The following is an 11,891-nucleotide window of genomic DNA, read 5'->3' as shown; positions in this document are numbered from 1 at the left end:
GGGCGGCCTTGCGGTGCGCTCGCGGCGCGTCACCCCTGGATACCCGCAGGGCGCGGGGAGGGCCCTCGGGCGCGGGCGGGAACGGCGCGGGCCCGGGGCTGCGCTTGGAACCCAGAGTGGACGACCCTCTGGGGGCGGGCGCTGCCCCCTCCGCTGCCCCCGCGCGGCCCCGACCCCCGAGCCGCGCTCAGCCCCGCGCCGCCGGCGGGCGGGGCGCCGTCGTGACGTCTCCGGCGCAGCCCCGCCCCCCGGGGCCGTATAAAAGCGCCGCGCTCGCGCTCGCCCTCGCACGAGTGGACGGCAGCGCGCGCCGCGGATGGAGCTGCTCCGCACCATCGCCTACCCGCCGGCCGCGGGCGCCAAGGCCAGCGAGCAGCCGGGCAAGGCCGGCGCCGGGGACCAGCGGCGCCGGCGCCCGCCGCCCCCCGAGGAGCCGCCGCCCCGCGCGCAGGAGCCGCCGGCCGCCCCGCAGCAGCACCGCCACCACGCGGGCGCCGAGGTGTCGCGGGTCGTCGTGGACCCCACGACGGGGAGGCGCTACTGCCGCGGCCGGGTGCTGGGCAAGGTGAGGCGCTGCCCTGCCCTGCCCTGCCCTGCCCTGCCCGCCCCCCGCCGCCGCCCGCCCCCCGCCGCCGCCCGCAGCTCCCGCGGCCCGGCCCCCGTCGGGAGGCGTCGGGCAGCGGCCCGGCCCGGCCCCGGCCGTTCTCGCTCCTTCGCTCGCTCAGCGCCGCGCCGCCCGCTCAGCCCGCCTCGGCTTTGTCTCCGCAGGGCGGCTTCGCCAAGTGCTACGAGATGACCGACCTGACCAACAACAAGGTCTACGCCGCGAAGATCATCCCGCACAGCCGGGTGTCGAAGCCGCACCAGAGGGAGAAGGTGCGTGGCGCGGGTGCGGGGCGCCCCCCGCGCGGGGCTGCGCGCGCCTGCCGGCGCTGAGCCCTGTCCCCTTTCCCCCAGATCGACAAGGAGATCGAGCTGCACCGGCTGCTGCACCACCGGCACGTGGTCCGCTTCTACCGCGACTTCGAGGACCAGGAGAACATCTACATCCTGCTGGAGTACTGCAGCCGCCGGGTGCGCGGGGGGCTGGGCGGGGGGGGCGGGGGGCGCGGGGGGGGCCGGGGCTGGGCCGCGGCGGGGCCGGGACGCGGACCTCGCTCCTCCGCCGCGCCCGGCCTGACCGCCCCTCCTCTCCCTAGTCCATGGCCCACATCCTGAAGGCGCGCAAGGTGCTGACGGAGCCCGAGGTGCGCTACTACCTGCGGCAGATCGTGTCGGGGCTGAAGTACCTGCACGAGCAGGAGATCCTGCACCGGGACCTCAAGCTGGGTGAGCCGCGCCCCGCGCTCTGCCCCGCGCTCTGCCCCGCGCTCTGCCCCGCGCTCTGCCCCGCGCCCCCCGCTCTGCCCCGCGCTCTGCCCCGCGCCCCCCGCTCTGCCCCGCGCTCTGCCCCGCGCTCTGCCCCGCGCTCTGCCCCGCGCTCCCCGCTCTGCCCCGCGCTCCCCACGCTCCCGGCGGCCCGGCAGCCTCGCTGCGCTCCAGGCTTTAAGGTTCCGCTCGGGCCGCTTGCCTCCGGGGCGACGTGTGTGCGCTTGTGCCCTTGCCCGGGAGGCCTTTCCAAGGGATTCAGGCTTGTGTCGTTTGTCATCCAGGGAATTTTTTTATTAACGAGGCCATGGAGCTGAAAGTCGGGGACTTCGGTTTGGCAGCCAGGCTGGAGCCCTTGGAACACAGGAGGAGGTAAGAGACAGAAAGACACATCCTCCTGGGGTGTTGTGCAGACCGAATAGGCCCTCCTTACTTTCCAGTTAATGTTTCAGAGGAGATCAGTGGATGCTAAATCTATAAAGCACAAGGATGTGGAGGAAACACTAAGTGCTCCCTGGGCCGGGCCAGGCTGGAGCGCCTTATGTCTATATGTTGATTGTGAAAGAAACCTGACTTACAGTTGCCTGATGTGTATCAAATGCCTGGTCTCAGTTGGTTAAAACACTTTGCCACAGAGACTGAGGAAACTCTACATGCATTTAAAAAGTTACCAAGAATCACTTGGTCAGGTGCCAGTTGTTCAAGTGCCAAAACCAAAAGTCAAATGTTTCCAAGTGGAAATTCAACACAGTGCTTTCAAGGTTTTATGCAGGGAGCGAAGTTCAAACAATAGAGCAGTTCCTAATGAGCTCTTCCGTTTTTCTTTGCAGAACAATATGTGGTACACCGAATTATCTCTCCCCTGAAGTCCTCAACAAACAAGGACACGGCTGTGAATCCGACATTTGGGCGTTGGGCTGTGTAATGTAAGTAACTGCACCAAAATGGTGAAACCGCGGACTGGGATTTTGATGTTAACGGTTGGAAAGAGCTGCTTTATGAGCATTCCCAAAGAAGTGCCTTCTCCACGCAGGTATACAATGTTACTGGGAAGACCCCCGTTTGAAACTACGAATCTGAAAGAAACGTACAGGTGCATAAGAGAAGCGAGGTATACCCTGCCCTCGTCTCTGCTGGCCCCCGCCAAGCACTTGATCGCGAGCATGTTGTCCAAAAACCCGGAGGACCGGCCCAGTTTGGATGACATCATTCGACACGAATTTTTTTTGCAGGTTGGTGTGTTTCTTCAGTCTCCGGATTGCATGCTGTTGGTCCTGGTGAGCCGGCAGGTTACTGACAGTCTCTCTCGTGCTCCCCAGGGCTTCACCCCAGACAGGCTTTCTTCCAGCTGCTGCCACACGGTTCCAGACTTCCACCTGTCGAGCCCAGCGAAGAATTTCTTTAAGAAAGCTGCTGCTGCTCTTTTTGGCGGCAAAAAAGACAAAGCAAGATACATTGACACACACAGTAAGTTTTAAGACCTCTCACTGTTCTGTATCTTGTATTACATTTAAGTATGATAGGTTTTAGTTTAAAAAGGCTTTTGCGTGCGTGTAGTGTAGTCAGAATGTTTGTGTGCTGTGGACTTTTCACAGTGTAGTAAGTTCACACTACAAATGGGATCGGTAGCGTTCTGTGGCATATGCGTTAAGGTGTGCTGCTTGCATAATTGCAGCTACTGGCAATGATAAAAATGCTGGTTTTGCCTTGGAAGCTCCCGGCTAGTTATTAATGCAAAGTGAGGAACTGTGCTACTCTGTGCCTACCTGATCAGGATGGAATAAAGCTTGTAATCCTTTTCCTGGATTTGCAGATAGAGTGTCTAAAGAAGATGAAGACATTTACAAGCTCAGGCACGATTTGAAGAAGACTACAATAACGCAGCAGCCCAGCAAGCACAGGACAGATGAGGTATGCTGGAAGGACCACCGCAGATGCCAGCACTTTGTGTCATTTCATTCTCTGTTAACTGTCCCTTGCTCTGTGACTGTCACAGTTCAAGCATGTCACATTTGCTTAATTTTCTTCCAACCCTTTGAAAGAAAAGATTCCTGTCTTTTAGTTGAACAATACATGCAATCGAGTTAACACAATAGTTTTTACCTGGCTGGTGTCCAGTGCTGTTGATAAGCTTTCCCAGCAATGGCCACAGCCGCCTCTTAATCTAGACTTCTCAGGCTTAAATGGATTTTAGATGCTTGACTCGTTGCCTGATTCTCCTCTTCCCAGGAGCTCCAGCCCCCGCCCGCCACGGTGGCTGGATCTGGCACGGCCGTGGTGGAGAACAGGCAGCAGGTTGGCGACGTGATCCGGATGATCGTCAGAGGGACGCTTGGCAGCTGCAGCAGCAGCAGTGAGTGTAAGTGCTTGTCACAGTGTTTCAGGGAGTGGGGCTGTCAGTGCCAGCACTCAGCACTAAGCGACAAGCACTTCTGCAGTCAAGTAACTAATGTAACAGAAGGAGCAAAATCAGAGGAGTTGGAAGAAGTCTAGGAAGGATTTTGAGTTCCCTGTGCTTAGGAGAATTAGTGCAGGAAAACTTGGCATCTATAAAAGCTTACGGTGTTTTGTTAATTATTCCACAACTTTCTCTAATTTTTCAGGCCTTGAAGACAGCACCATGGGGAGTGTTGCTGACACAGTGGCAAGAGTCCTCCGAGGGTGTCTAGAGAACATGCCGGAAGCCGACTGCATTCCCAAAGAGCAGCTGAGCACTTCCTTTCAGTGGGTCACCAAGTGGGTCGATTACTCGAACAAATACGGCTTTGGGTACCAGCTCTCAGACCACACTGTGGGTGTCCTCTTCAACAACGGTGCCCACATGAGCCTCCTTCCAGACAAAAAGTGAGTGTCTCCAGTTAATGACATCCTGCCAGTGCTTTAGTCCTGCTCTAAAGACACCTGGAAACAGTGACTTAACTGCTTCCGTTCTTTTCTTTCCTTCTTGCTCCTGTCCGTTAGGACCGTCCACTACTATGCGGAGCTCGGCCAGTGCTCTGTCTTCACAGCAACAGATGCCCCCGAACAGTTCATTAGTCAAGTGACGGTGCTGAAGTACTTCTCCCATTACATGGAGGAGAACCTCATGGATGTGAGTACTGGGGCTCTGGAGCAGAGATCTTCCGAGTGTAGTCCCAGGCCAGGAGCATCTGCGTGGCCTGGGAGCTTGTTAGAGGGCAGGTTGCATGTCCTGCCCTCCGTCTGCTGAATCAGAAGCTTCGGAGGTGGGGCCAGGGATCTCCAGGCCATGCAATGTTTGCTTCATTTTGAGAGGCATTTGCTCTGAGAGGAATTGAGTGCACATTGCACAGTCTCTGTAGGCGCCAACTCTGCCAATCTCTTCCAGGGTGGAGATCTTCCTAGTGTTACTGATATTCGAAGACCTCGGCTCTACCTCCTTCAGTGGCTAAAATCTGATAAGGCCTTAATGATGCTCTTCAATGATGGCACCTTCCAGGTAAACACCCTTTTTAAGTGCATGTTTCGGTCCTAAAATTATTTGTACCTCACCAATTTAGTCCATGACTCAACTTTTCTCATTCTTAATATTTAAAGAGATCTGATATCTTTGTTTACTTTTTAAAGGTGAACTTCTACCACGACCACACGAAAATAATCATCTGCAGCCAGAATGAAGAATACCTCCTCACGTACATCAACGAGGACCGGATATCCACCACGTTCAGACTGACCACCCTGCTGATGTCGGGCTGCTCGCTGGAGCTGAAGCATCGGATGGAGTACGCCCTGAACATGCTCCTGCAGAGGTGTAACTAGCGGGCTCTGGGGGCCCAGGGGCTCCTCTTCACTGAGATGGGCAAGACGCAGGAGAGTGGTCTCCGGCACTTTGAAGAGACGGATGTGGTGGCACGAAGACCGTTCCTCCGGCCGGCTGGACTGGCTGAGGATGCTGTTCTTGACCTGGACAGTCGGAGAGGGAGCCAGAGTGCAGTTTTCCTTGGCGTACCTGTTTTAAAAGGTTTTTTTTGGACAATTTCACAGAAAGGTGCATTGACTCTTGACTTCTCTCTGTTGAGAGCATTTCAGACAGAGGACTTGGAACTGTGAACCTACTTCCTGCAGGGGAGGAGCCGGGAGGAAGCTCCGGCATCATGAGCGGCTGTAATCCGCAGCGTGTGGCTGCCTAACTGTGAACTATGGCCATATGTGATTTTTTTGGTTAATTTTTGAAGACACTTGTGGCTGGAAAAGTGCATTCCTTGTTAATAAACTTTTTATTTATTACAGCCCAAAGAGCAGTATTTATTATCAAATGTTCTTTTTTTTTATGTTGACCATTTTAAACTGTTGGCAATAAAGCAAATGGAAAATCAGCAACACTTCCTTGTACAGTGGTCTGTCCGTCTGTCGGTCTGTCGTGGCGCATCACTGGGCACAGCTGCCTTTGATCTGGACTCGCATCCTAGAGAGTTAGATCTTCAATAGTTTCTGGGAGGTCAGGGCCGATGTCGCTCGATGAGGGTGTAATGAAGACCCTGCTCTGTTACAACAGGAGCAGGCCTCCAACTAAACCCAAACCCAGCTTCTCTCGGAGGGTGTCCTCCAAACTCACCCAGCATGGAGCTGAGAGCTGTGTGACCGTATAAACAGACCTCTGTTATTAAGTGTCAGTAGGTGCAGGAAGTTTATCTTAATATGGGCAAAACACTGCTGTACATGCTCGTAGAGCAAGGTATTACTCAGCTCAGACCTGCCTGGACACCTCCCCTGCCGCCGGCAGGACCAGCACCCGTCCCAGTGGGGGAAGGACTTCGCACAGAGTTGTTTTGTTTTCCTTCTGGTGCGCAGTGGCTGAGGATGGTATGGGAACCAAGCTCTGGTTTCAAACTATCAAATTATCCAAGAGGCAAATCCGAGATTTTCCTCTTTCAGTGGAATCTGCTCTTGGACAGGCCAGAAAGCTGCTCATCCTAGTATCTGAACTTGGTGACCTGTGTGAAATGCCGATGCTTTTTGTTGGATGGCAACCCTACTGGGAGGAAGGTCCTGTGCTGAGAAAGGCAGCACTCTGGTGCCTTAGGCGTCTTGGGATCCTGTACAGTGTGGTGCAGAGATGGTTGCTGCAATTCTACGTGTCTCTAAAATTATTACAAACTGCACCTGATATGTTTTCTTAATAAAAACCACATCTGGAGAATTTGTATTGGATATCCCGCAGGTCCTAGATTGCTGGCTGGAATTCTCTGGCTGTGTGTACAGCGCCAGTCTTTGTTAAATGGCTTAGAGTAATAGCTGAGAAAAAAGAGATAATTATACTACTCCCTGGATGTACAAAAGTAGACTATTCTTATGAGCAGAGAATAAAAAATAGGAGTTTGCAAATGGTAAAAAATGCTCTTTCATTTTGAGTTGCACTGTGTAAGACTGCAGATTACTTCATAGTTTCAAAACATGCACTTACCTATCCTTGTGTGTATTGAGGGTCTACTGTGTGCTGGGCCGGCCGGCACTGAGGCCTGGAGTAAGCCCGAGCCTCTCCCTGGCCGCAAGGAAGTCCCAGTTGAGTGGAGGAGACAGTGTATTTACTTACTAGTCTGATAAATGCTATGATGTTATGATAAAGGTATGCACTGGGTGTTCTGGGAACCAACCTGACACCAGGAATCATGAGGAAAGAGCCCCAGGCATGGGGTGGACTCAGAGAATAGATTCCAGAGAAGGAAATTCTTTTTTATTGAGTTTTGAAAGATGAGTGGGGTTAAGTAGAAGTATGAGGCAGGGAAGGGAGTTAAAAGCAGTGGGAATTACATGCACGATGCCCGCGGGTGAGAGAGTTCACAGGACAAGTGGGCGTGTAGCTCCGGCAGGTAAGGGCTGGAAGAAGCAGATGTCATGCCTTCCCTATGTCCGCCCAAGGCATGTGGGCTGCACTGCAGGTTATGTGCAGCCGCTGAGAGGTCTTCAGGAAGAAAGTGAGCATCTATTTCAGTTTTGCAGAATTCATTCTGGGGGCAAGAGGAGTGGGAAAGAAGGTGAAGGGCGGCAGTGCTTTGCTCCAGGAGAGAAGGGACTTGCTGACGAGCGTGGAGAGTTAGACTCACAGAGTCTCCTTTGCCCGTCTGCTTCATGCCAGTGTCCCTAGAGCTGGTACCAGGGCCGGCGTGAGGCAGCCGGACACTGAGGGAATGAAAGAATGGCAGTAGATGAGGGAGGGACTCAGAAAGTGGACTTGGAGAGCGTTTGCGCCTGTTTGAAGCCTGAGGAAGAGGGTGGGGCTTGGGGGTGACTGGCTGGGGGGGTCTGGAGCGGTCCTGTTTTGTGGGGCCAGGAACAGAAATAAATTAGGAATACAGAAGGAAGAGCCTGATATTCAGGGAAATACTGTGAGTTTAGGACATGTTGAATCAGACCTGCGTGAGGAGAGAGAACAGTTGAATATACATATCTGTGTCTTGGGAGAGCAAGACTTGGGGAAAACCAGGTTTGGGGTAACATCGCAGGAGTGGGCGAGAGCGTGGAAGGACAGGTCCTGTCACCCCCCTCACAGCAGCCTTCTCCTGGTACTGAGGACAGACACATAAACCCAGCAGTGCTGAAAAGCCTCTGAAGTGGGGGGAGGAGGGTATAAATTCCCCAATAAATTCTACTCTTCCAAACCAAGGGAGCCTGGAGTCCAGAACAGCAGGGCCAGAGTAACAGCTGTGCTTCACGAACACCTTCGGTCCTCAGGAATGTTTACCAGTCTTCCCAGATCCTGGAAGTGCACAGGCTGAGATAAAAGCCGACATTTAAAGGTGTTCTAGTTTCAGTGCATAGTAATGAAATGAGAGGGAAGTGAAATCTATACCCGGGGCCAGGCAGTGTGTAGAGCCCAGATTGGAGCCGGCGCGTAGGCTCTCGCCTGGAACACGTTGTCGGATCATCACCATCATGGAGCTTTCAGAGAGAAACGAACACTTCCAACTTCTTTTGGGAAACTTCAGGATCAGGCAAAATTGGGTTTGCATTTCTGCTTAAGGCCAGTCAGCTGGAGCCAAGACGCCCTGCCCCCTGCGGGAGGGACAGGCCCAGGGCCCTGACCCCAGGCTTCACTCACGCGGCCCCCCCGACCCTTGAGCGGGAACCTCTGTCACAGAGCCGGGGAGACCTTGGGGAACTTGTCTGTTTTCAAGTTCTGATCACAAAAGCTGGTTTCATGTCTGTAAAGTGTGTTGTGGATGATTTGGGGGAAAGTGTGGGTTTCACCCAAAGCTGCTTTCTCAGGTGTTGAAGGTGATTGGTTTGCGATGTCAAAGGTCAGGTGGAGCTGAGGGGAATGAAGCAGTAGGTCCCGGCACAGGCGGGTGAAGACCTAGCAAAGCCTCGGCGCCAGGGGCTGCACCAAAGCGGGATGACGTCTTTCCTTCGGGGTTTCTACCTGACTGGCAGGTGATGAATTCGTCTCTTAACTCATGATGAAACTCAGGATAAAGGTGAATTTGGAAGTTTTGAAGACGATGAAGAAGGTTTGAAATGCTGGCTCAAACATGAGCTTTATCAGCAGCTACATGGTCTCTCCTCCTTCCCTCTTCAGGGTTGTTGACAGACCCGGCTACTGACTCTGAGATGCCTGGACCGTGTGTGGCTGATCCTGTCGTTTCTCTGCCACGGCGATGGAGGGGACGGGATCCTCAGAGGTGAGGCACCTGCCCCACGTGGGCCTGACCCCGAGAGCTCTGCAGACCAGCCTCCCTGCCCCCGTTCCCTCCGCCAGGCTACGGTTTTGCTGCGGAGAGATTAAGGATTAAACCCTGAAGAATGTTCTCCGTGGGGATTAGTCACAGGGACGGGCGAGTGACTCAACTGGCCCAAGAAAAGCGCCAGGCTTTTCGGTTTTATCTAAATAATATACTTGGAGTCGAAGCAGTTAAATCTCTCTCCAAATACAACTTTTGTACCTAGACTATTAGAAAAAATAGAACAACTTAAGACTTTTGTGCATTCTGACATATTGCTCTTAGGTTTTCCCCCGACACACAAATATTTGTCTTAATGCTGCTCAAGTTAAAACAATATACTTGACAGTACAGAAATATTTTTTACTTTAATACAGTAATTCAAAAGCTAAATTAGAAAATATTGCAAGTAGACTTTTATAAATGCATTCAGAGCAAGGAAAACATGAGTGTTTGATCTGAATATAAGAATGTAAACTGACACATTTTCAAAGTCCTAGTGTGTAAAAAAATTAGTTAACCTCAAAGAAAATATGCAAGCTATATTTTTGTTTAAAATACAAAACTTACGGCAAAAAAATCAGTTCCCCAAATAAACATTTGTGGTGAAAACAAAAAGCAAACAAATTATGAAAATATATGATGTAGCAGGAAAAGCTTAGAATTTTAGTCGGATCTCAAGCTCGATGGACCTGGGCCAGTGCTCACTAATTATGAATAGACACTGTTGGATTCTGAGTGTTCTCTGCTCTGAAGCAATGATAATAATAAAAATTATATTAGAATCTATTACGTCGAGGGATATTACATTGCCAATATTTGACCATTTTTGACCTAGAACAAAAGCCATTTCTTGTCATTCAAAATAATAACAAAGAAGAGAAATGACAATGTAAGATTCCCCCCATTTTAATATTGTCTTTATTAATATTTCCCTGTGCCTGTTACCTGTCTGTTTCACACGGGCCTCAGTGGCTGCCTATATCCCCTATCATGTTGCAGTCACTCAGTAAAGAGGACAGTTTAACTATCTAACCTTTCTTAGCACTTTTCCTTAGCAGTTGCTCCAAGTCTGGCAGGCCCCAGAGTGAGAGCAGTTTACTTTCTTATGACGGACCAGTGAAGGCCGGTCCCACGAGCACTTCCCACATCTGAGTTTGCCTTTGTGGCTTTTTCTTGTTACAGTTCCCCTCTCAACTACATTCAGAAAAATCCCCAACTGTGTTCTAAAGTATATAAAATTTCTCTGATATTATAAAATATTCCCTAAAAAATATATTCACTGGCAAACTATTTGGGGAAATGCTGGGTTAAATGAAAGTAAGCATTTCTTTGAGTCGAGACTTATCAGGAAACTCCATGTGCTGTATCTGGACTGTGAGTCTCAAAGAAAGGAAGAAAGTGTGAGGTTTTTCCACAGTTATTTGCCCTGGTGCACTGTTTTTCTTGGATTAACTTTTAAGATCACAAGGAATGTTCCTTGGAATATAGTTTACCAATATATGTAGTAATTGTCCTTGATAACCCAAATTTACTCTTAAAAGATCTTGAACCTCCCAGATAGGTTGGGACAAAAGCCCAGTTCTTTACAGCAGGACACTATTTAGGTAAATAGGGACTTGAACACCGTCTTTGACGTCACAGTTCCAGAGCCCTCAGGTATCTTATCCATAACCTCATGCAGTAAAAACAATTCCCCTAGAAGGAGAAATCTATGGCCCCCAATCAACTGACTGGCCAGGTAGCTAAGTTAACTTTTCAGTGCAATCATTTCACCCCCAGGTAATGAAAAGTGGCCCGCAATTTTGCATGTTTCTATCTCTTTGTGACAATAGAATCGAAATGCTTTAAAATAAATTTTCGTCCATGTTCACTGTGGTTTGAAAAGACATTTTGGGTTTGGAAGGGAGCCTGTTGGTAGACCTCACGGATGGGACAGGTGTGCACGCCGTGGGCATCCTCCCCCCACCGCCTCCTGTGACAACCCCGCCTCAGAGAGAAGTGGGCCTACCACATGGAATACATACGAGCAGGAAGTTTAAATTTAACTTTTAATTTTGAGATTATTAGAGAAGAACAAGCTTTAATAGATTTATTTCAACAGCACACTGAGGAAAAAGGTTATATATTCAAAAGAGACACAGAAACTCAGTTCAGTGCAGAGTCAGCACACTGAGTGGAATAAATAGTCCCTAGCACATGATTTGTAGTCCACGGAACGGAGGAGGGTCCTGCAGTGTCCACGACATGGTTTGGAACAAGTCATGCTAGCTATCGATTAAATAGTCTAATTTGGCTTTTTCTCACTGTGATCGAACAGGTGTGAACTGCCAACGATACAGTGCACGTGTGTAGCATGTCTGGTTCCAAACATGTCTGGGTTTGCAGGATACATGTATGACTGCCTATGATATTCTCATCATCATGTTAGGTGCGTTTAATGTCACTGAGATGCACCTACTGCACCCACTCCGGGGTGACTGCGCGTTTGATTCCAGTGCCCTCTCCACGAAAGGTAGTCAGAATGGTCAGTGCTGCCAGTGTCTGCGGCGTTGTTTTGGGCCCCATTAGACAGAGCAGCAGAAGGTGAACCCAGGCTTTCCAAATTTACTCAGGTCCCACTGCACACTCGGAGCTTTCTTACCCCATCGGCTTGTGAAGACTATGTGACTACGGTGGTAAAAAACGTGAATGATAGTCAGTGGCACAGGCACCGCCTGGTAAATGGGAATGAAATACACATATTTGGGCAGAAAATGGTTTCTCTAATCCCTAATCTTTTACAGACACTGACTCATAATCAGTTACTTGTCATTTCAACGTGGCCGTGTGTGGTTACCTTCAACA

General features: G+C 51.1%; 1 protein-coding gene across 1 annotated transcript; it reads left to right on the top strand.

The window, feature by feature from the left end:
* Positions 1-290: 290 nt before the first annotated feature.
* PLK2 (polo like kinase 2) lies at positions 291-5,708 on the top strand. Its single transcript, XM_081131651.1, has 14 exons — positions 291-565; positions 769-876; positions 958-1,074; positions 1,200-1,329; positions 1,653-1,740; positions 2,199-2,294; positions 2,402-2,600; positions 2,688-2,835; positions 3,182-3,279; positions 3,598-3,727; positions 3,972-4,212; positions 4,330-4,459; positions 4,715-4,825; positions 4,954-5,708. The coding sequence occupies exons 1-14, from the start codon at positions 317-319 to the stop codon at positions 5,143-5,145; spliced, it is 2,037 nt and encodes a 678-aa protein (XP_080987777.1). The 5' UTR covers positions 291-316; the 3' UTR covers positions 5,146-5,708.
* The last annotated feature ends 6,183 nt before the right edge of the window (positions 5,709-11,891 follow it).

Source organism: Miniopterus schreibersii, assembly GCF_964146895.1.
Source record: "Miniopterus schreibersii genome assembly, chromosome: 3".
Classification (NCBI taxonomy): Eukaryota; Metazoa; Chordata; class Mammalia; order Chiroptera; family Miniopteridae; genus Miniopterus; species Miniopterus schreibersii.
This window is presented reverse-complemented; position numbering and strand designations above follow the sequence as displayed.

What these genes read in the sequence shown, in the direction of transcription:
- PLK2 (XM_081131651.1), top strand. Translation starts at nt 317, where the DNA reads ATGGAGCTGCTCCGCACCATCGCCTACCCGCCGGCCGCGGGCGCCAAG. An exon ending in AGCCGCACCAGAGGGAGAAG is followed by an intron (nt 877 to 957) that starts GTGCGTGGCGCG and finishes CCTTTCCCCCAG; the next exon opens with ATCGACAAGGAGATCGAGCT. An exon ending in GCAAGCACAGGACAGATGAG is followed by an intron (nt 3,280 to 3,597) that starts GTATGCTGGAAG and finishes TCCTCTTCCCAG; the next exon opens with GAGCTCCAGCCCCCGCCCGC.